The sequence below is a fragment of the Gopherus evgoodei genome, chromosome 2 (genome assembly GCF_007399415.2).
Source record: "Gopherus evgoodei ecotype Sinaloan lineage chromosome 2, rGopEvg1_v1.p, whole genome shotgun sequence".
Lineage (NCBI taxonomy): Eukaryota > Metazoa > Chordata > Testudines > Testudinidae > Gopherus > Gopherus evgoodei.
In genome coordinates, this window is record NC_044323.1 from 83804355 (window position 1) to 83826281 (window position 21927).

At 42.5% G+C, this 21927-nt stretch overlaps 1 protein-coding gene across 6 annotated transcripts in view; it reads right to left on the reverse strand.

Moving 5' to 3' along the window:
* MYRIP (myosin VIIA and Rab interacting protein) overlaps nucleotides 1-21927 on the reverse strand; it is a 400451-nt gene that overhangs the window by 54006 nt on the left and 324518 nt on the right. For all 6 annotated transcript variants that reach the window (XM_030551207.1, XM_030551206.1, XM_030551208.1 and 3 more), the window contains 2 exons: nucleotides 20876-21025; nucleotides 1300-1477 (listed from right to left, as the gene is read on the reverse strand). In XM_030551207.1, the coding sequence (XP_030407067.1) occupies nucleotides 1300-1477; nucleotides 20876-21025 (328 nt within the window). The remainder of the gene's footprint in view (nucleotides 1-1299; nucleotides 1478-20875; nucleotides 21026-21927) is intronic.

Below are 21927 nucleotides of genomic sequence, written 5' to 3' on the forward strand. Positions count from 1 at the left end.
CTGACATAACAAAAGACATGAGGCACAAATTGTGACGTCACTGGTGCCTTACATTATGAATTATTTGTGTAAAAATAAGAATGGCCCGACAAATGAGCTCAGTATGGAACCGGTCATTTGTAAATGAAAATTCAGAGCCTGTTTCTGTGCCACCTGTCCCTTGTGCAGTCATTTATATCTGTACAAAGCAGTTGCAAAGTAGATGTAAACACTACTAATTTAGGGCTAGTCTACACAAGCAATGCTAAAGTGCTGCCGTGGCTTGTAGTGTGTGTAGTCATGGCAGAGCACTAGGAGAGAGCTCTCCCAACGCTCTAAAAAACCCACCTCCATGAGGGGCATAGCTCCCAACACTGGTGCACTCTTTACACTGGTGCTTTACAGCATTGAAACTTGCTGCGCTCAAGCGGGGTGTTTTTTCACACCCCTGAGCGAGAAAGTTGATGCGCTGTAAATTGCCAGTGTAGACAAGGCCTTAGAGTGGTTGAAATTTACACTCACTTTTCACAGGTACAAGTAACGAATCGAGGTGCACGGCAGTGAGGAATCAGGCCACTACACTACACTAAGCTACTGGTTGAGATCCTCTTGGATTTGTGTGTTTTAACAAAAAGCTGCAAACCAGGGCAGGCGGGTTTACTGCACAAATTCATGTGATACCTATTAAATATAAAATAGCCTCTATGGGACACCCATGTTTTATCTCAACTGTGAACTCAGATGACAAACAGGCGCTAGTCTGGGCAAGGGCCTCTTGGAAAGCAATTGTATCAACTTGGCACTAAGCTATGGTTAAGTAATTGCTAAGTACTAAATGACTGTGTAGTTGACTTCAGTGGGACTTAAGTGGGTGCTTAAATTTAAGCACATACTTAAATGCTTTACTAAATCCAAGGCTTGGACAGGAATCCTACCCATAAGAATAACACTTTCTATATGAATGACAAGAGGGTATTTGGAGCAGACGTTAACATAGCAATGAATATTTCATTAGCTCACTGTTTACTATTACTTTATTGTTATTTTATGCACCAAGGACCAAATTCTGAAGTCCTTATTTAGGGAAAACTAGTAGTATCATAATAAGGGCCATTGTTTGATTACTGTTGTCATATGGGGCATCACAAGGTAGTGCAGGCTTTTTCTTTTTCCATTTAGTGCTTGACCCTGCTCTCAGTGAAGTCAATGGGAGTTTTGCCACTGACTTCAATAGGAGCAGGACTGGGTGCTTACTTCAAGTTCAGTTTGTTCAACAGGAAAAACAGAAGCAGGTGTCATATTGGTACTATAAATATTTACTTGTTTCATTCAGTCTGTCCACACTTTTCCAGCTAGGTAACGCAGACAGTTTGTGTTCCCTCTGTGTCCTGACTAGGCCTTTCTGCTGCCTCCAAAGAATCTCAGGCATAGACGATGCTAGGTCCAGATCTTTGCTTGGTGTATCTTCACTAGTCAGTGAGAATGCAGACTGAGACCTCTGTTGAAATAAAATTCAAAGAACATTATCTAAAAATAGTCATAGCCAACTGTTGAAGTATTAATTCTAATTAGCAGTAAACAGTAACATTCTGATAATTGGATAAGTGCATGTCAAAGAAGTGTAAGGAAGTCAGCCTGAGAATGGAATTTTATTAGTTCAAAACAACATTCTCGGGCTTGGATAGCATGTTTACATGCATTTAAAATGCAATTGCTTCCTGAGAGGAAGGCAGGGAATTGTTTGTATTGCTAGGCACAAGATTAAAAGTAGTTACCCAAGATGAAGCCGTATAAATTTGTCAGTCTGGGAGTGCTGCTTGTAAGCATCAGTCCACTTACATGTTAGCCAGGGACGAGCCCAGAATAGTGATACAGAACATTCTGACACATTGCTTCCAGTGGCACCAAATTGAAGAGGTTAAAAGAAAAAAGAAAAGAAAAAGAAAAGAAAATAGAACAGAAAAAACAAAATAAACTTGCATCTCAAGCAGCTTTAATTCTTGGATTCTTCTGCCTGCCAGGGAATACACATAAACAAGAGCAGAACAGAGCAGGATCCAGCCAATGGATTCCACAAAAATTCTTATACTGTGTTTGCTACCCATTTCTAACACAGGGTCTGTTATAGCATATCATTCAAAGGGAATGTAAGTTATGAGACAAGGTACTACTGAGATGGAACCGTGATTCCATATCTGTGAGGAAAGTGTTTTCTTTAGGAACCATATAAGTAGGTCAGTCATTTTAGTTCATGTTTAGCCTCAGCACCAGATAATGGCATTACACACAGTGGTGGGTAGAGTGAGGGCCCAATGAACCAAATGAGAAAGTAAAATGAAATATAAAAGCATATACTACCCTCTTATTTTTTTAAACAACTATTTCTTTTGGGGGTTGGTGGGACACTAGCGCACTCTGCTAGAAGTTTTAAATCTTCAGTCCTAATATTAGGTTTGGGGCTCTACTTAGGCATCTAAATGTTGCCTCATTTTCAGAGATGCTAAGCACTTGCAGCTCCCACGGATTGCACAGGGATTTATGGGCTCTCGGCACTTCTACAAATCAGGCCACTTATTTAGATGTAGAGATTTGGATAAAGAAACCTAACTTCAGGCACTTTGAAAATTTTGTTCATTATCAGTCAATATCATTTAGCTGCACAATTTTTTTAACAGATAATTTTGTTTCCAATTACAGTGTGTTCTTAGACTGCCTGAATGGCATAGACACTGCATTTTCCAATGGCAGTTTAATTTTTCCAGTTCACTCTTGGGGATTAAAATCTCTGTCACTAGAGAGTACAAGGGACTGTCTTTGTAGGCCCTGGTCAAATAAAAGGGTTTGCTTTGAAGTTGTGCAACATCTTTATGCAGAGGGTGGTGACATTTTTAGGGCTCTGTATTTTTCAACTGGTGTTCAAATACTTGACCAAAGTAGTTAATCTGAAAGGACCAGACCCTCAGCTGCAACAGAGATCTGCTTCACACAAGCAGGGATGAAAGAGGTGGCAAAGTTTACTTTAAGCTATTTTTGTTTCCTCCCTGCTCCTCACTCCAGTTGATCCCTGGGGCAGCATCAGGGCTGATCTAAGTCCCTTTGGCTTGTAGCAGCCCTTTAGGGGCCACTATGCTGACTAGAGATTGCCAAATTCTGCTTCTCTGGCCCCACCCTTCTCCTGCCAGAAGCGTCCCTATGCCAGCTAGGGAGTCCCCCATGCCAGAGGAATTAATTGTGAATCATTCAGTACTCTTGGCTTAGTTCTATGATATCACAAGAGAATAGTAAAAAGGCAATGAATCAAGCAAGAGGGATCTGGAAAAATGCCAGAATATTGTCCTAGATTTTAACCTTCCATAACATTGTAATGGCCTTGTAATATTGTTAACACTGCCAATTCAGAGCCACAAATTCTAGCACGATACACTGGAGTATTTCCTTTCAGCTCACTGGCACATGTTAATTAATAGAACCCAATGAGAACACTGTACAAAATAATTGTGAGTTGCATTGGATGGTATTTACTTATATAACGAAAATCTTCAACATGTGAAAATAAATGCGTCATAGCACTAAATACCTGTATATAGAGTACAAGTAAGGTTATCTCACACTGAATTTTAAAAAGCTGGGCTATGACAATTTATTATTTTTTTAAATTAAAGGAAACTATTCTGATGTGGAACCAATCTGTGTGAGTTCAGTGAACATTAGCTTAAATGGTAATAGTTGCAACTGGAAAAACACATGTACCCATGTCAGTTACTCTAACTGAAATAAATTAGAGGAGAAAAACTTTTTTCTGTACTTTTGAGTGTGTTTACTTTGTACATTTGAAAGTACAGTCAGCAGCACTGTCTCCCCTGAAGTCAGCCAGTCATTTACTCCCTGGCTGAAAAGACCTTTATAGACAACAGGAGAATAGGGTTTTCTATCAGAAAGAGGAATTATTTCATATTAATCACTTTAACCATTAACAAAAAACAACATTACACCTTTGGATTCCAGTCAATTTCAAAAGACATACTGTATCTATCTTTAAGCCAATTTAGACCTTGGACCCCAGATCTTGACCTGGTTTAAGCCATCTGAGGATCTAGCCCCTTGACTTATTTTAAACGTTCCACTATTAAAACATGGTACCAACAGTTACACTAATTTCTTTTGGTGTAGAGTTTTGCTTTATACTTGGATTTTGTCCTACTCTTCAAAATTCCATCAGCTAAAATTAATATAGTTATTTTAATTTCTCTGCATTTTGGTAGGAAATCAGGAGATATGGGGGCCACAACAAGCTCTGCCACTAATTTGTGTGAACTTAAGCAAGTTTTAACTCCCCCTCTCCACCCTCCGCATGAGAGAATGCTAAAACCGTATTATAATGTTCAGTCACTAGGTGGCGCAGTGTGGAACATGCCTTATCTGAGCTAATAATAGCAATACCTGCCAGTGCATTAAAGTATCATAGCTTTTCTCCATGACGGAAACTCTGTAGATACCAAATCTGGTACAGAAGTCTGATCTGCTAGTAGTGCCCCTGCAATCTACCATGTACAAGGAGTACATGACACCCTTTGTGGTTCAATTTACTCAACTATAAAATGGGGACTAGTTCCCGCCATTAGAATTAATTAGGCTCAGCAACTGTTTATAATGTGCTTTGAGACCTTTGGATGAAAGGTGCTCTGTACTGTAAATGCCAAGTTGTTGTTTATTTAGTGCTGACAGCAGGCTTGGCACCACTCAAGACAGAATGATGATGAAGCTCAGGAGCACTTATCAAAAAGGCTTCTAGAAGGCAAAAGACTCTGGGAAATCCAGAGGAGGGGATAATGTGTATTATCAATAGCTAATACATATTTACAATTGTTATTAAGAATTCACAAGAAGTAGTGAATTTTCAGGTAGTATTGAATGAGAGTTTGACATTCTATACCTTGGGGGAGTGCCCTGTAACCCCCATATTCCTCATTTACACATAGTTGTGATATTGCATGTAAACAAAGAAACTAAGCTGGGGAAAGGCAAGGACTCAGTCCAGGCTGAGACAGGGGTTTAGCTTGTGAAGAGAAATAATTGGCTCTGAGCTGCAGAAAGTCTGCAACCTGCCTATAACAACATTAGGGTGAGAAATTACTGTTTGTAATCTGTTTCTTTAGTGTATTAAGCTTAATCTGTGTGTTTTGTTTAATTTGCTCAGGAATCTGCTTTGTTCTGGTTGCTATCTCTTATCATCACTTAAAATTTACCTTTTGTAGTTAATAAACTTATTTTTTGTTTACTTCAAAATCCAGTTTGTGCAATTCATATTGTGGTGGTGCTGGGGAGCTATGCATAGCTCCCTCCACATTGAGCAAGGCGACAATTTTTATGAGCTTGCGCTGTACAGATCTCTCTATACAGCGCAACACAATATTATTTTGGGTTTACACCCCAAAGGAGATGTGCATGTGAGTGCTGGGTAAATCCCTGAGCTGAATCCTCCCACAAAGAGCTGATTTCAGTCTGTGTCTGCAGCTGGGTGTGGCCTTACCTGTGTGTGCGCTAGAGAAGGTTTGAGGGCCTGGCACAGCAAGGACAGGGTAAGGAAGCCCAGGCTGGTGTTATGGGCAGACTCAGGGAGGCCCCAGTATATCAGGTGGCATCCAGGACAGGGTGTATGTGTGTGTCCAGCCCATCATAAGCATCACAGAGAGGTGGGTGGTACTTGTGCAGACTGGGACTAGAGGGTCATTTCATTCATAAGGGACAGCATGGAAAAGGCATTATTAAAAAAAAATACCAAATCTAAGTATGTATGTAATTTTCTTTGTGCGAGTTTATCTTTGCGGTTGTACTATCATTTTTTATTGGATAATCTCCATCACACCAAATGCTATTAATTCCTGACAGATAAAAGCAGATAACACAGGAATGATAAACACCAGTAACAGCAGAAGTTTAGGCCATGTCTACACTTACAGGTCGATCGGCACTGCTGTGATCGACGTAGCAAAGAAGACCCGCTAGATCAATGGAAGAGTGCTCTCTCGTTGACTCCAGTACTCCAGCTCCCCAAGAAGAGTAAGGTAAGTCAGTGTGAGAGCGTCTCCCGGCGACACAGTGTGGCATAGACACTGTGGTAAGTCTACCTAAGCTACATAGACTTCAGTTATGTTATTCATGTAACTGAAGTACTGTAATTTAGGTAGACTTACCATGGTAGTGTAGACCAGGCCTTAAGAGATAAGCCAGGCATCATCAGTTAATCTGCTTTAATGTTAAATTGGCCTTGTAGCAAGAAAAGAACTATCAAAAGATGTCAACACTGTATTTTGTGTAATATTATGTTATTTCACTAAATTCACTTATTGCTAGATCATAAATGTAAACACAAATATTGAGAATAAAATCATAGAAGCAGCTGTATAATCTGCAGCAATTTAAACTCCTCTATTAATCCCCAAATAATAAATAATAAATAATAATAAAAAATAATAATAATATCATCTGAGCAGCTGCAGCCCGGGGGGAAGGGAAGCAACAAAAATATGATTAAACTAAAGGGTCCAGTTTGTATGGTTTATTTACAATAAGGCATGAATGTCTTTGGGCAGCAGCTGGTAACTGTGAATAACCATATATGAAGGTAGGTAAAATACCGTCACATTGCTTAATGAACTACTGAAAGGAACTCAGATACTATAGTGATGAGAGTTGTAAAAGAACCTATATAGAACAGAATTCAAAACATTCTGTGCTGGTCCCTGTTCTTTATTCACTTAAGATATATGTCCTTCTAGCTAAGTTTTTATACAAAACACATCATGATAGTATCTAGAATGCCTTGTCACTTAGGTAATGAGGCCTTGTCTAATCTATAATGGGTTCACCAGGGCAGCTATACCAGTACAGATACACCAGCAAATCCTCCTAGTAAAGACACTGCTTATAGTAGTGAAAGAGTGCTTTTCCCAGTATAATTTACACCAGTTTGCCGAACAAAATAAGTCATAGCGGCAAAAATATCAAACCCGTAATCAACATGGCTATATTGGCAAAACTACGTGTGTCGTCATTTGGAGACAGGCTAATAAATGAACTAGTTGTATCTTTCCTGTATAACCGTCACTGATTAAACAAACAAACAAATAGTTTTGTTCTCTATCAAGACAGATGATTTACGATGGTCAGCATAATACATGAGGCAGTTCTTGGAGATGGCCTCCAGCTCATTAAAGCAAAATTATATTTTTAAGGCTCTCCTTGAACATTAATTCATTGATAACATACACTGGAATTTCCTGAAGAGAAGTGCTAATATAAAAATCAATTAGCAGTAACTAGAGGCTTCCAATCTGCAAGGAACTATGTGCTGAATTTTTCAGTCTAAATCATGTTAGTGGGCTTCAGCGACAAAGTGAAGGCACTATATACAGCCATTTAATTTTCACTTGTTTATTTGGAATATGTAGAGTTCAGATTAAGGCATCTCCTTTCAAGGCATCTTGGAACCTGATTCAGATAAATCCAATTGGGAATAAATACAAAACTGCAAGACTGCTCTAAAAAAATTGTTATCCTGTCATTTTTCACTGCCCCTGGATTTTCCCCAAATTACTTGCTCCTATATTTGCATTTGAGCACAGAAGTGAATTAATTGGCCAAAAAACCTTAAGGCAGCAGCAGTTCTACAAATGTCCAGATGCAATGCAAAAAATTCTTGCGGGACATCATTGCCTTGAAAAATGGTGGAGCCTATCAGAACCCACAATCAGTTACAGACATGCCCATATTCATGGCACAGATAATTAAATCCAGCCTCCCCCCACCCAAAAAAACCTCCTCTTCTGCACAGAGGGGGAAATTCACTCCTCAGCAGACACCCAGCACAAGGCCTTCTCAGCATCTAAGTCCCCCAAATAGGGCTTACATGGACTTCAGCAGTGCATAGGCCTTTTGCTGCCCCTCCTTCACCCACAAAGAGGCAGGCCCTGAAGGAAGGCCCAACACAGCTTACTTTCAGCCCTTTTCCTTATTTTATGGTGTTGCTGCTTCTTACGGATTCCCTGGACTCCTTGCTTCCCAAGCAGCCGCTGCAGGGAATCCTCAGCTGCCTGTTGCTGCTGCCACTTTAGAGTAGCCCAAGACAGCTGCTCATGAGCAGGAGTGGAAGGGGACCACAACCCCTGTAGGAGCCTCATTATGAGGCAGCTGCTGTTGGTGTCCCCAACAAGCTCCCATAAAGGGCAAGAGGAAGAAGGCATCCTGGGTGCTGCAGGAGCTCCAAGACACATCAGCCCCGAGGAGGGGAGAAGCAGCTCTGGTAGAGTGGTCTGAGGAAGCTGCTTGTGCTGCCTCCAGGAAGAGGAAATGGCTGGTGCTATGCAACCACAACTGCTGTTCCCCAGGAAACCCCCACCAAGAGCATGATGGAGAAAGGTGCCTCAGCCCAGCCTAGTATCAGGCCGCCTTCGTCTCTTCTCCACTCCTTACGTAGGCTCCTTGGGCTTGGCATCAGTATCTGCCTGAGGTTGGTCTGCTGGAGCTACTCCTTCCCTTGCTCCTTTTGATGATGCCATGTGATGTCCCAAAGGGCGCAAGGACAGAAGAAAGCCATGCAGAGCTCAGAAAAGAACAAGTCCATCCACATAGGTGTGCACAGGGAGTGTGCCCAGGCACAACCTAATGCCCTGAGCAGTACTGGCGAGTTTACAATGGTGCCACAGGCACCCTGGCACCAGGCCCAGGCTCAACAGGGGCCTGTCAGCTGGCCAGGTGCTGCACTTCACTTGCGCTGCTAGCCGAGGGGCCACAGCAGGTTGGCTCCTCTCCTCTCCAGCCCCTCCCCCGTGCTCTGCTCAGCTGTCCGTCCAGCCCAGGTATCTTCGCCCCATCCCCTCCGCCCACTTGCTCCTCTTGGGAGTCACGTCCCTCAGGGGTCTGCCTGCCCTGCTCCTCAGCGAGGCTCCGGCTTGTCTTGCTCAGTCTGCCACCTCCTGGGGCTGAGCCACCTGGGACCAGTGCAGGGGCCAGGTCATTCTCGGCCAGCATGGGGGGTGGGGGGGGCACGCGTCTGGGCCCCAGGCAAGGAGATTCTGAGGGAGCCCGGCCCAGGCAGGCCCCTCTGCTCCCACTCTGCTCCCCCACCGACCCCAGCTGTGATGCTAGGTCAGCCCAGGCAAGGCAAATAGCCCCTGCCCAGCAGGCTGGTGAGTGTGGCTGGGGGGCAGGCAGGGTGGGGAGAGTGGGTCTCTGGGTGTGGCGCTGGGCAGTGGGGGTCTCTGTGGGGCACTCCTGGGCCCCAGGGGGAATGAAAACAGCCCAGGTCCCCCTCCTGCAGCGTTCTTTGCTTCCCCTGCAGAAAGTGAAGGAGAAATAGGGGTATGTGATTGGGAATGTTCATGGCATAGTTTGGGGGCATTGTCCCCGCAAATAGAGGTGAGGAGTGGGGGCCACATGGGGTGCAAGGTCACATGCCACTCTCCCCCCATTTCTGTGAACGCAGAGTTGCTGTGCAGCCCTGCTGAAAAAAAGAAGGTGCTGCTCAGCTCCCTGGACTTTGCAGCTGGACACCACCTTCTGGGTCCTAGTGCTGGTTGAGCTCCCTTCTGTGTGCTAGGAGCCATCCTTCATCTTGTACAACAGTGAGTTGTGGGGCAGGGCGGGGCAGGGGGAAAGAGGCAGTGGGGAAAGAAGGGGTGGGATGGGGAGGAGATAGAGCAGTGGGAAAGAGGCATGAGGTGGGGAAGAGAAGAGGATGGGGAAGCAGGGCAGGGGGAAGAGGCAGTTTGGGAAGGAAGGGGTGGGATGTGGAGGAGATGGAGTGGTGGGAATGGGGCATGGGATGGGAAAGAGAAGGGGATAGGGGAATTGGGGGCTCAGTGTGCAGATCCCCTTGGCAGCAGCTGGGGCTCCCCTGTTAAGCAGGCCCATCAAACCTTCACTCTGACAAGCCCCACCTCCCCTGCATCTGTACCACCCCGATGAGCCCCCCAAAAACTCTCCCCACTGAGTCCCAACCAGCTACACCTAGACCCCACCCAAATGAACCCCACATGCAATGCACCCAGACCCCCACCCCCGCTGAGTTCCAACCACTTTCACTTGGTCCCCCCTGCAGACTCCCATTGCCCCTGCACCTGGAATCTCCCTGTACATCCAGATCCCACACTCAGCTGCCTGCACCCAGACTTTCCCACACAGAACCCTCTTACTTCCGCCTGTCCGGGCCCACCCAGCCAATCGCTGCCTCCCCAGCACTACACGTAACTTTTGTTGACTTACATAAGGCATAGTGCTCTTCCACCATTGCACTCCAGGTTGGCTGGTGCTCTCTGCGCCTGCCCCATAAGTGCCATCACATCACTGGTCAAGGGGATGTCAAGGGGATGTCCAGGGGGTGGGATTTCGTGGGGACTCTGTTCTGAGTGGCGGCGTGGTAAGGGGGCTGGGTCGGGGGGGTTGGATATGGGCCAGATGGTCTCGGGGGCAGTCAGGGGATGGGAAACGGGGGTGTTGGATAGGATGTGGGAGTCCCAGGGGGCCTGTCAGGGGCGGGGGCGTGGCTAGGGGTCAGAGCAGTCAGGGGACAGGGAGCAGGGGGGTTTGAATTGGTTGGAAGTTCTGGGGGGGGGTTGTCAGAGAGGGGTCAGAGCAGGCACGAAGCAGGGGCAGTTAGATGGGTCAGGAATTCTGGGTGTCCTGTCAGGGGGCGGGAAGAGGTTGGATAGGCGTGGGAGTCCCGGGGGTCTGTCTGGGGGTGAGGGCATGGATAAGTGTTGGGGCAGTCAGGGGACAGGTAGGGGGTAGAGTCCTAGGGAGGCAGTTACAGTGTGGGGGTGGGGGTTCAGGAGGGGGCAGTCAGGGTACAAGGAGCAGGGGGGGGTTTGGAGGTTCTGAGGGGGGCAGTCAGGGGGTGGGAAGTGGGAGGGGGTGGGGCAGGGGCAGGGGCAGGGCTAGGGTGGGGCTCCCTGGGTGCACACCCTAATGAAATGTGCTGCACACGCCTATGTCCATCCATCATGACCTAACAGTGCTGCCGAACCAGCACTCCATGCTCCTTCATGCAAAGCTCCATTTACTCCTGGATCGGGAGAGGTCTGAATTCAATGGAGCTGACTGCATTCTAAAAAGCCCTTGTGAAACTATTTCACATTGCTAATGTCACTTTTAGACTGGGGTTAGAAGCTAGGTAATAAGATTGTGTTTTATTAAGATAACCAGGGGGATAATTGAAATTGGTAACAGTTAAAATCACTGGTGCAAGCACTAGAAACCCAGACAGCTATAGATGAAAAGGAGTCAGCACTCATGTCAAGTGCAGGAAGAAAGGGGAAGAAAAGCTTGTCCTGAGATGAGAAGAAAACAGACTACATTTGGCTGAGAAATACTTCAGCTAAATGGCTTCCTCAGCATTCAGAACACAGAAGCAGGCATTTAGCTAGAACATGTGTCAACAGGTTCAATTTCTGTAATATGACGTACATTTATGATTAGTTCTAAGGCATGGATGATTTGGGATCTGCTTTTGGTTCCTCCACAATTAATGGTGAGGGCAACTTGAGAGTTATGCATTTAGTGGCAAATCAACAGATGTCATTGGTCATAGAAGAACCAACATATTATGGGATGGGATTTAAGGAGCTCAGGTAAGGGCTGGCGCCTGGGTGTGCTTCCTTGCACACAGATGCAGAAAGGTGGTTGGGGCTGAGCCTGACATATCTGTAACTATGTGGATCCACTGGCCATGTGCCCCACCTAAGGGAGATGTAACCCAAGAAGAGGCTACTGAAGCTTCTAATCTGCAACAGTGGCTATAAAGTGGCTTTACAATCTAGAAATAAGATTCATTCTCCTTAGTCCTGCAGCATCGCCTGTGACAAGTATTGTTACTTGAGTTTGGTACATACATTACAGCACTATATTAAAGTGGCCTAAAGAACCTTTAGTGCACACCAGCAGGGTCTACACAGATCAATTAATGAGCAACATCACACTCCAGTAACGCACGTTACCCCATCTGCAGACAATCCATAAGTCCCATTTTGAAAGAATGACTTGGACACCTAGGAACTTAGGGCAAATTTTTTAAAGGTATTAGACACCCACGGGAATCAGGTGTATAGGGGCCTTTGAAAATCTCAGTAGCCGCCTATCTGTATCTTTAAGCAGCTAAATATCTTTAAAAATCTGTCCTTCATCCCACTGATTTTCAGTAAGATTTAGGCTCCTATGTCAATTTTTGAAAATGGGACTTATGTGCTTTTAAAAAATTTATCAAGTGTACAAAGTTCGATTTTAGTGGCAAAAGACTGTTCTGTGTTTGTACAGTAGCTAGTACAACTGGGCCCTGGTCCATGACTAGGACACCTATATGCTACAGTAATACAAATAAAAATAATAATAATAAATGTAGGCATTAAAGGCAGAGAGCGTCTGCTTGATCTGTAGCAAGATTAGCCATGTACTATAGCAATGGGCTCTTCGCAACTAGCCAAGCTGAGGCCTTAGCTACACTGGCACTTTACAGCGCTGCAACTTTCTTGCTCAGGGGTCTGAAAAAAACACCCCCCCAAGTGCTGCAAGATACAGCGCTGTAAAGCGCCAGTGTAAACAGTGCCGCAGCGCTGGGAGCATGGCTCCCAGTGCTGCAAGCTAAACCCATGAGGAGGTGGAATATGTGCGGCAGCGCTTTGACGTTTCAAGTGTAGCCAAGCCCAAAATTGCGGTTGGTGCACCTACCACGCCAAGCAACACACAGAAATAAGAATGGCCATACTGGGTCAGACTAAAGGTCCTAGCCCAGTATCCAGTCTTCAGACGTCGCCAATGCCAGGTGCCCCAGAAGGAATGTACAGACAGGTTATTATCAAGTGATCCATCCCCTGTCACCCATTCCCAGATTCTGGCAAACAGGCTAGGAGCACCATCCCTGCCCGCCCATCCTGGCTAAAAGCCATCGATGGATTTATCCTCCATGAATTTATCTAGTTCTTTTTTGAACCCTGTTATATTCTTGGCCTTCACAACATCCTCTGGCAAGAAGTTCCACAGGTTGACTGCATTGTGTGAAAAAATACTTCTTTTTATTTGTTTTAAACCTGCTACCTATTAATTTCATTTGGTGTCCCCTAGTTCTTGTGTTATGAGAAGGAATAAATAACACTTCCATATTTACTTTCTCCATACCAGTCATGATTTTATAGACCTCTATCATATCCCCCCTTACCTGTCTCTTTTTTCAAGCTGAAAAGTCCCAATCTTATTAATCTCTACCATGGATTTATATAGAGGCAATATGATATTTTCTGTCTTATTATCTCTCTCTTTCTTAATGATTCCCAACATTCTGTTTGCTTTTTTGACTGCTGCTGCACATTGAGAGGATGTTTTCAGAGAACTATCCACAGTGACTCCCAGATCTCTTTCTTGAGTGGTAACAGCTAATTTAGACCTCATCATTTTATATGTATAGTTGAGATTATGTTTTCCAATGTGTATTACTTTGCATTTATTAACATTGAATTTCATCTGCCATTTTCTTGCCCAGTCATCCAGTTTTGAGAGATCCTTTTGTAGCTCTTCGCAATCTGCCTGGGACTTAACTATCTTGGTTCATTTTTTAGCTAAAAGTTCTGTTTCTCCAAGTGGATCAATAACTATCAGTTTTACATTTTTTTTAAACCAACTTTAAAGATTCCTAGCCAAAATGGAGTAATGTTTAAAAAGTACATCCACCTTCATTCAGTGCAATAAGTAAATGCATCAGCAGGTGGCACTGTAACCAAACATGTTATTCAGTTACCTGCCCTGCATATACTTTTTTCTTCTTTGGTTGTTTCAAGGTACAAATCACTGTAGAATCCTAGTACAGTATGTCATAGACTGGACACAAAGGTTATAGTATTGACAGAAATTTTCAGACACTTTGCTGTGATGAGTCTACTCTCTTCCTGTAAAATCCTATCTAGTAGCATTCTGCTGTAAGAATATTGTTAGAAAAAGAAATATCAGGCACTTACATCCTCACTCCAATTGTGTGTCTTGACATAGTTCCTAATGAATAATTACAGCTGCCTTTTGATGGACAGAACTGACCGTATTGGAATGGCACCGCTTTTTCTATAAACAGACTGGTTCATTGGGAGTTTCCAACATAAGAAGACAGTATGGTTCATAACTGATTGGAGGAGCACTGGTAACACTGTCCACACACCAATGCCTCCTATCACTTAATGAATACCAGTGTACACTTTATAAAGCTCATTGCTATAAACACTATTGGAGAGCGAATGTTAGTGAACCCTGGATTGTAAATAAACTATATAAAGGACCATCAGTGTAACATCAATTTTTAAAATTGTTCTTACAATGTCTGAATGAAGGGTTAATGTTATATGGGCATATTTTGGAATGTATTTACTGGAATCAACAGGAGTATTTTTATTTACCTGAATATTTTCAGGGGAGATAAATTGATATTTGTATCTTTTATTCTCTCCTTCCCGCCTTCATCCCAAAAAAGAAAAGAATGGAAGAATGGGTAGTTTATTCATCATTTGATATCGTCTCTAGTTTCTATTTGGAAGCTCAACTGAGGATTCAAAGAAAATATTCCAAGCACATCTGACTGAATTCTAGGAAGGTGATAGTCACTTTTGTTTTATTTTCTCATCCCTCTTATTTCACTGTACTTCAGCATCTAGATACAAGAGATAAAATCCTCACCTCATACAATCCTTTAACGGAGGGATGAGCATCTTGTAATTACTATTTTTAACTTTTTTTCAAAAGTAAGTAATTTGCTGTTAATTTCATGTTCTGTACTGGGCTTCAGTGAGGAGGAGGTGCTGCTGCTGACTTTCATAAGGAGGAAACTGACAGAAGCTAACACATTCAAATCCAGGTGATTGGCACCCAGGTGATTGGGAGAATGTCCATACAACACATTCTGTAGAATACATTTCAATTATTCTAAACAATAGATACCAAATTATGTCTAAAAATCTGTTTATATTTTATCTGTATTTTTATATTTATAGAATACATTTTACATGTATTTCTATAGCATGGTTTATGATATAGAGTAGTTAAAAGATGGGAATCGGTGTTAGCTGGCATATATTTCCTGCTTTGTAACCCTTTCTTTGCTCCATGTTGCTGTCCTGCTTTGTTATGTCTGCTAAACAGGATCCACTTTGTCATACTTTCTTTGAAATGTTTTAATGCTTTGTATAAAGTTTGGAACAAATGCTAAGAGGTGCTGAGCCTTACGGCTTCCACTGATTTCAATGGGTATTTTGTTTGAATAAGAGCCAAGTAAGGATGGCAGGTTTTTGGCTCCTTCTTTTTTTCAAGCAAATCATTTAAACAAGTAAATAACTCTCAGTATATTGTATTCCTCACAGGGAGTCAAACTGAACCCAAACCTGAAAACCAGTTCAGAGAGGGTTTTTGAGTGAACTGGAAACTGAATCCGAACTGAACTCCAAGTCGCAATGAACCTGAACTGGAACTAAACCCAAAAAACCAAAAATCTGTAACTGGTTCAAAAAGGGGGGGAGGGGTGTCTTTTGGGTTTTCTGAGGAAGGGTGTCTCTCTACTCCACCCCGAGAGAGAGAGAGAGAGAGAGAGACTAAACTTCCCAAGAAGCCATTGAAGGAGGTGAGGTAGAGAGGAGTTCTGGGATTGGTAGTTATCCTGTTATGCCCCACTTGAGGACTGCCCATAGAAGGGAACTATAACTCCCAGAACACCTCCCTTCTCCCACTTAGGGCTTGGATCCTGCTCTGCAAGTCAATGTAGAAAGGGCATTTTCTGGACTGAAATTTATTTTGTCACTTCAGCGGTCAAAATATGACTGACAGAATACTGGAGGATGTTTTACTAATGCGTACAAATAACTTATTTTAAAACAATTTTTTGATAAGGAAATATTTATCATGGTATTCTTTTGCTAGAAGTTACAAGCATAATGCAAGCATAAGTCTGTGTGACATTAATTTGCAGGAAATGTACCTGAACTGGTTCAAACAGGTTCAACATGATTGAAATGGTTATCGAACCATCATTCTAAGTTAGCGTCTGAACCAGAACCGAACCAAAGAGTTAAAACATGTTGATGAACCTGAACCACAAATGACCTGCAATTTTTAATAGTTCGACTACCTGATTTCTCACATAATTAGCGTAACTAGCACATTTCTATTTCCCCTCGATTGCACCAATAATGTGGATTTTAATAAAATACTCCTCTTTCTTATATTCCCAGCTGTTTTAAATACACTAAATTATGAATTATTTCTATTTACAGAAGCATTATTTTAGCCAAAAGATAAAGACCACTTATATACCAGTTACAGCACATTGGAATGCCTGCATCCCATCAGTACACCAAATGGTTGTTTGCTTTAAGTTGCAGTGACTTATAGTAATGTAATATATTGAAAGGATACAAAATAACCTGTCCCTTGTTCAAAATTCCTGACATCTTAACATTGTCTAGTGCGCCAAACAGTGCTAATGACAAACAGATGGGGTCATCCATCTCTTTTTATGGGACACAAGGAATACAACATTCAGTCTTATATCAGAAATTTAATGTTGGCATGGGATCCTGAGGAAATTTGGGAAGAAAAAAGGTATTTTATAGCTAGTGCCACAGCATAGTACTTACAATTAAGTAATCAGAATATATTTCAGAAGAGTTACTTTAAAAAATACATATGCACCTCTACTTTGGGAGCCAAAAAATCTTACTGCATTATAGGTGAAACCGCGTTATATCAAACTTTCTTTGATCCATCGGAGTGCACAACCCTGCCCCCTCCCCCGAGCACTGCTTTACTGCATTATATCCGAATTCGTGTTATATTGGGTCGCATTATATCGAGGTAGAGGTGTATATGGCGATCAACACATTTTTCCAAAATCAAAGCAGTCAAATATGTCATACAGTCTGTTTCTATTTACTCTGCTGCCCTCGATTTATAACTTGGGCTGTGTTCATACACTATTTATATCAGAACTACAAAATGCTGTCTTAACTAAACTAACAATTATTTAGAAACAAGCAATTTTGGACAATTGGGGAGGTCATGCAGACCGCCCAGTAGCATTTTCCAGCAGACAGAGATCAGACGTGTACAGTGGCTGACATTAAAAGTCAGAATTTCACATCAGTTAGAACACAGTGGTATTTAAGACTATAACAATTTCCCTCTATACTTCGATAGGTGGTATCTGCAATAAACTGTGTGGGTAAATGCAGATTTGTAATGCTTTCTTCTGTAGCATGCAATCTGTTTAAACAACTGTATGTGATTTAATTTAATCAGGATGACAGACCTAATGTGTTACCATCTTACATACAAAAGCAATTCACTTTTTGCACCTATGGTAATTTGCCAGTTTTGCATTACAAAAAAGATAGTTGTCCTATCTCTTTCCCGTATTCTGTGCATCTTTCCCTGTACACAGTCTTGTTCCACTTGATTTAATCAAACCTGCTTTTGCTTGCTTCACCCAGGAATTTGGTTGGTTGGTTGGTTGTGAAGAAATTCCTAAACAGAAGAAACTTTGCCTACAAAATACTTATTAGGAGATGAGTCTATGTATACAGCTCTGGCCCTGATAATACTCTGTCTGGGATGGCTCTGAAAGAGTCATGAGCTGGAGAGGCTGAAACTGCTTCTATTAGACTGGTCACAGCCTTTTTAGTTTGTGCATATATAATCTCATTTATCACTGGTCAGTGTGAAGCTTTCTCTAGTGAGCATGTGCACCTAAATGTCAATTTCTGTAGAACTTATGCGTCCATTTAAGAACAAAAAATTAAGTTTCTAGTATCTAGTTTCTAGTAAATTAAGATAACCTTCTCAAAGGACAACTCGTAAACTAATGCAATTCAGTCTTGAGTCTGCAGACAGATGCAGGTAACCTCTGCTGCTCATATCTTTGCCAAGCGCAGCTCTTATTCAGAACCATGTGGCCACGGATCGCTCTCTGCCTGCTCCATGTGAGGCACTTTGCAGCCACAGCCACAGGTTCTACAATATTCACTGGGAACTCAGAGCTATGTTTTGCTGATTTGAGGGTAGATTAGAGTTTCAATCCAGATGGACAGGCTTACTTCTGTTCTATTCAAATTCTTATATGGCATCCATCAAGTCTAAATACCCAATACAAACTGATGGCAGTTAAAGATTTGTAGCTGGTTATTATAAAGGTACCAACTCTAACATGACCAGTTTTATCTGTCCAAATTTCTCTGCTGAGTCTAGTACAACCGAAAACAAAGAAGAGTTTCACTGAAGTGAAATTACAAAAATAGGGATATGCCCTTGTTTGCTATTTCTGTACTGAATCCCAATGTGTATTGATTGCATGTTGAGTTCTCTAAATGCAAAGGAATAGCAGGATTCAGTTTGCTATTAAAAACTTTTAAAATACCTGAAGATTTGAACAGAGCATTCCTTTTGTCCCAGAGGCAAAACTCTCATTGACTCAGTGGGGAATTTACTTTTTTTTCAGCCTCCAACATGGTGTCACAGACAAACTGTCCAATAGTTGGATATCACGGTGTCTGATATGCTTGTAGAACCATAATAGGGGTGTGACGGAGGAACAGGGCAGAGGGATACATACATAGTTTCACAGGGATCCCCTGGGTCAGCTATATGCACAATGAGTAACTAAAGGATAGTGTGAGGTCTCTAACAACAGCCAGTAGCCCACTGGTCATCATAATCATTGAGAAATGTCTGTACAGATGATGATTATTATGAAGTTATGTGCACATTGTGAAAATTATGTTAAGGCAGTATCCAGAAGGTGGCATGTCTCAGAAGGTTCCTTTCAGGCAGGGGGTAACAGAAATTTATCTTCCTGTCTGGTCATTGTGTGTCCCAGTATATGCCTATTTGTAGCCTGAGCCACATGTGGTAAATTGTTTGTGAAATCTACCAGGAAGGAGTATACAGGAAATAACCACTTTATGAATAAGAACAATGGATTGTTCTAATATATCTGGAGTGCAAACAGGCAGCTGGGACCTTTCACTGAGAAGACAGCTGACAGAGTGACTTGTCTTATGAATGGAGGGTCACTGCCAAACGTGGCTGTAAAAAGGTAGAAAGACTACAGTGAGCACTGCTCTATAAGACAAGTAAGTAGCTAAGTAAGTGTTTTGATTTTTTTTCTAAAGGTAACCATTTGCTCCCAATTCGTCTACTTGCTAGCACTTGAATCTCTATACTTTAAATAAACTTTTACTTGTTTTCACTAATGAGATGTCTCACAGCCCAGGGTACATCTGGGAAGTGTCACGAGGGATTCTAAAAAGGGAAATGAATCTCTCAACATAAAACATCCAATCCAAAGAAACTACTGATGCTTATTTTCACCTACTTTCCCTTACTGCTGTAACTGAAATCTTACTATTGCAGCCCGTGTAGGTTTTCTTCACTGCCTAGCAGGTGCTAACAAATGTTTTGCTGAGAAAATAAGCAAAAGGAGGGGAAAAACACTCTGTAATATAACATGGAGACTCTGCAGCTGTGTTTAGTTTATTTGTTTAGAGAGCTGGGAAACAAAATAAAAATCAACAATTAGACTTGTGTTAACAGCTCACAAAACAAGAAATAACATTTAACAGACTCAAAATACAGCAAAACAAGTTTCAAAAATTATTTTAGAGAAAAAAGCACTAAGGATCAAATCTTATTTCCACTGAAGCTCACACAAGTTTTGACTTAATGGTGAACATTAAGAATTTGCGCCCTCCTCCCCCAGAAAACCCACGTCCCCAATATAGTAGGAGGTCTCCACTGCAAAAAAGAGGCTCAAGGTCTGCAATGAAAAAAATGTAGGCACAAAGTTGTGTCTGTATCTTTTTGCACACCTCAGTGTGTGTAGAGAGAGTCCTGATATTATGGTTTAAATCAATCACCCCTTGTATGGCTGATCCAGAGCACAGTGGAATAACCAGAAAGGACCCTGTTGACTTCAGTGGACAAAGTAGCAGTATATACATTGGAAAATATTAGCTTGAAACGTATTCATTTCTCTCAGTCCAGAGGATACTCTGGAACAATGGTTCTCAAACTAGGGCTGCTGCTTGTTCAGGGAAAGCCCCTGGCAGGCTGGACCAGTTTGTTTACCTGCCGCATCTGCAGTTTCGGCCGATTGCAGCAACCAGGGGCTGTGGTTCGCCGCTCCAGGACAATGGGGGCTATGGGAATCAGCGCAAGCCGAGGGATGTGCTGGCTGCCCTTCCTGCAGCCCCCATTGGCCTGGAGTGGCGAACCGTGGCCAGTGGGAGCTGCAATCGGCCGAACCTGAGGATGTGGCAGGTAAACAAACTGGCCCAGCCCACCAGGGGCTTTCCCTGTACAAGCGGCGAACCAGCTTTGAGAACCACTGCTCTAGAACACAGTCTCTGTTCATCCTGTGAAAGAAAAGTTAGGGCAGCCGTGCCAGAGCGGGGATTTTCAAAATGATCCTCAACATTTACCATCCAGGCACAACAATATCTGTTCTCCCACTATTTGATTTACGATAATGAAAAATACTCCCTGGGCTGCATTCTGTGGTCTGTCTGCTACAGCAGTGCCAAGTGGATGAAAACTTAACAAAAGTGGCCAAGAGAACATTCCTTTTGCCGCGAGGAAAGCTTCACTGACATAAAGCTGGCATAGAGCGTGTCGGAAGAGAGAGGTAGTGTGACAGGAATGGCCAAGGGCCCTACGTCTCACCTGATCATCAGACTGTGGTATGTAAACAACATTTACTCTTTGGGGTTAATCTCATGCTTTGTATATTAGCATTTAACATTCTAGTCAGCACGCCCATCTCTATCATCTCTATTTTCCAATTTCTTGCAGCAGAAAATTTAGATAGTTGAGTTTGGTCACTCACCCATAATGTGTAGGATCCCCTGCGACTGCCTGGAAAAGTCAGCATGCTCTGATCTGAAACAGCAACAGATGCCAGACCGCTGCTTCTGGACTGTGGCCAATCAAAATCAGCCTCTGCCTGCTCAGCTTTACTTTTTTGCTTTCTTATAATCTGTAGGGTTGAAATAGGAAAAAAAAAGAAAAAAAGAAGGTTACTGAAAATTACAGCTAGAGCCATATGGCTCAAAATGCACTGGCTGTGTCACGATGAACAGCATGGAATAGAAAGTTTGAGTTTCCTTTAGCTTCGGCCCCAGCTAATTCAAGTTTGATTTTCACAACTTGCACTTCTTTCTTCTTATCTGAAGTCAGAGGGTTTGCAAGTGCACAAGAGAGTTACAGTAAAGTCATTATCTAATATCTGTAGGAACACCAGAGCTGAATTAAAACAATATGGAAATCTATACCCCCCCACCAATGGTACTTAATGTGATCTATATCTGGAAGCCAAGTATACATTTCCTCAGAATAAGAATGCAAAAGTAGATGAATATTGGTATGGAATCATAGAATAAAGGATATGGGCTTAATCTGAAAAGTGCACCTAACTCCTATTGACTTTTAATGGGAGTTAGGTGCTTAAGCATCATTTTCTTAGATTCATAGATTCTCAGGCTGGAAGGGACTACTGTGATCATCTAGTCTGATTTCCTGCATAACACAGGCCATTGAACTTCTCTGGATGTATTCCTGTTTGAACAAGAGAATATGTTTTAGAACAACATCCCATCTTGATATAAAAATTGCCACTGATGAAAAATCACTTCAACCTTTGGTAAATTTTTCCAATGGTTAATTACCTTGACTGTTAAAAATGTACACCTTGTTTCCCGGTCTGAATCTGTACAGTTTCAACTTCCAGCAACTGGATTATGTTACATCTTTGTCTGCTAGACTGAAGAGCCCATTTTCTAACATTTGTTCCCCATGGAGGCACTTAAAGACTATAATCAAGTCACCCCTTAACCTTCTCTTTGTTAAATGAAACTGGTTGATCTCCTTGAGTCTAAGGGT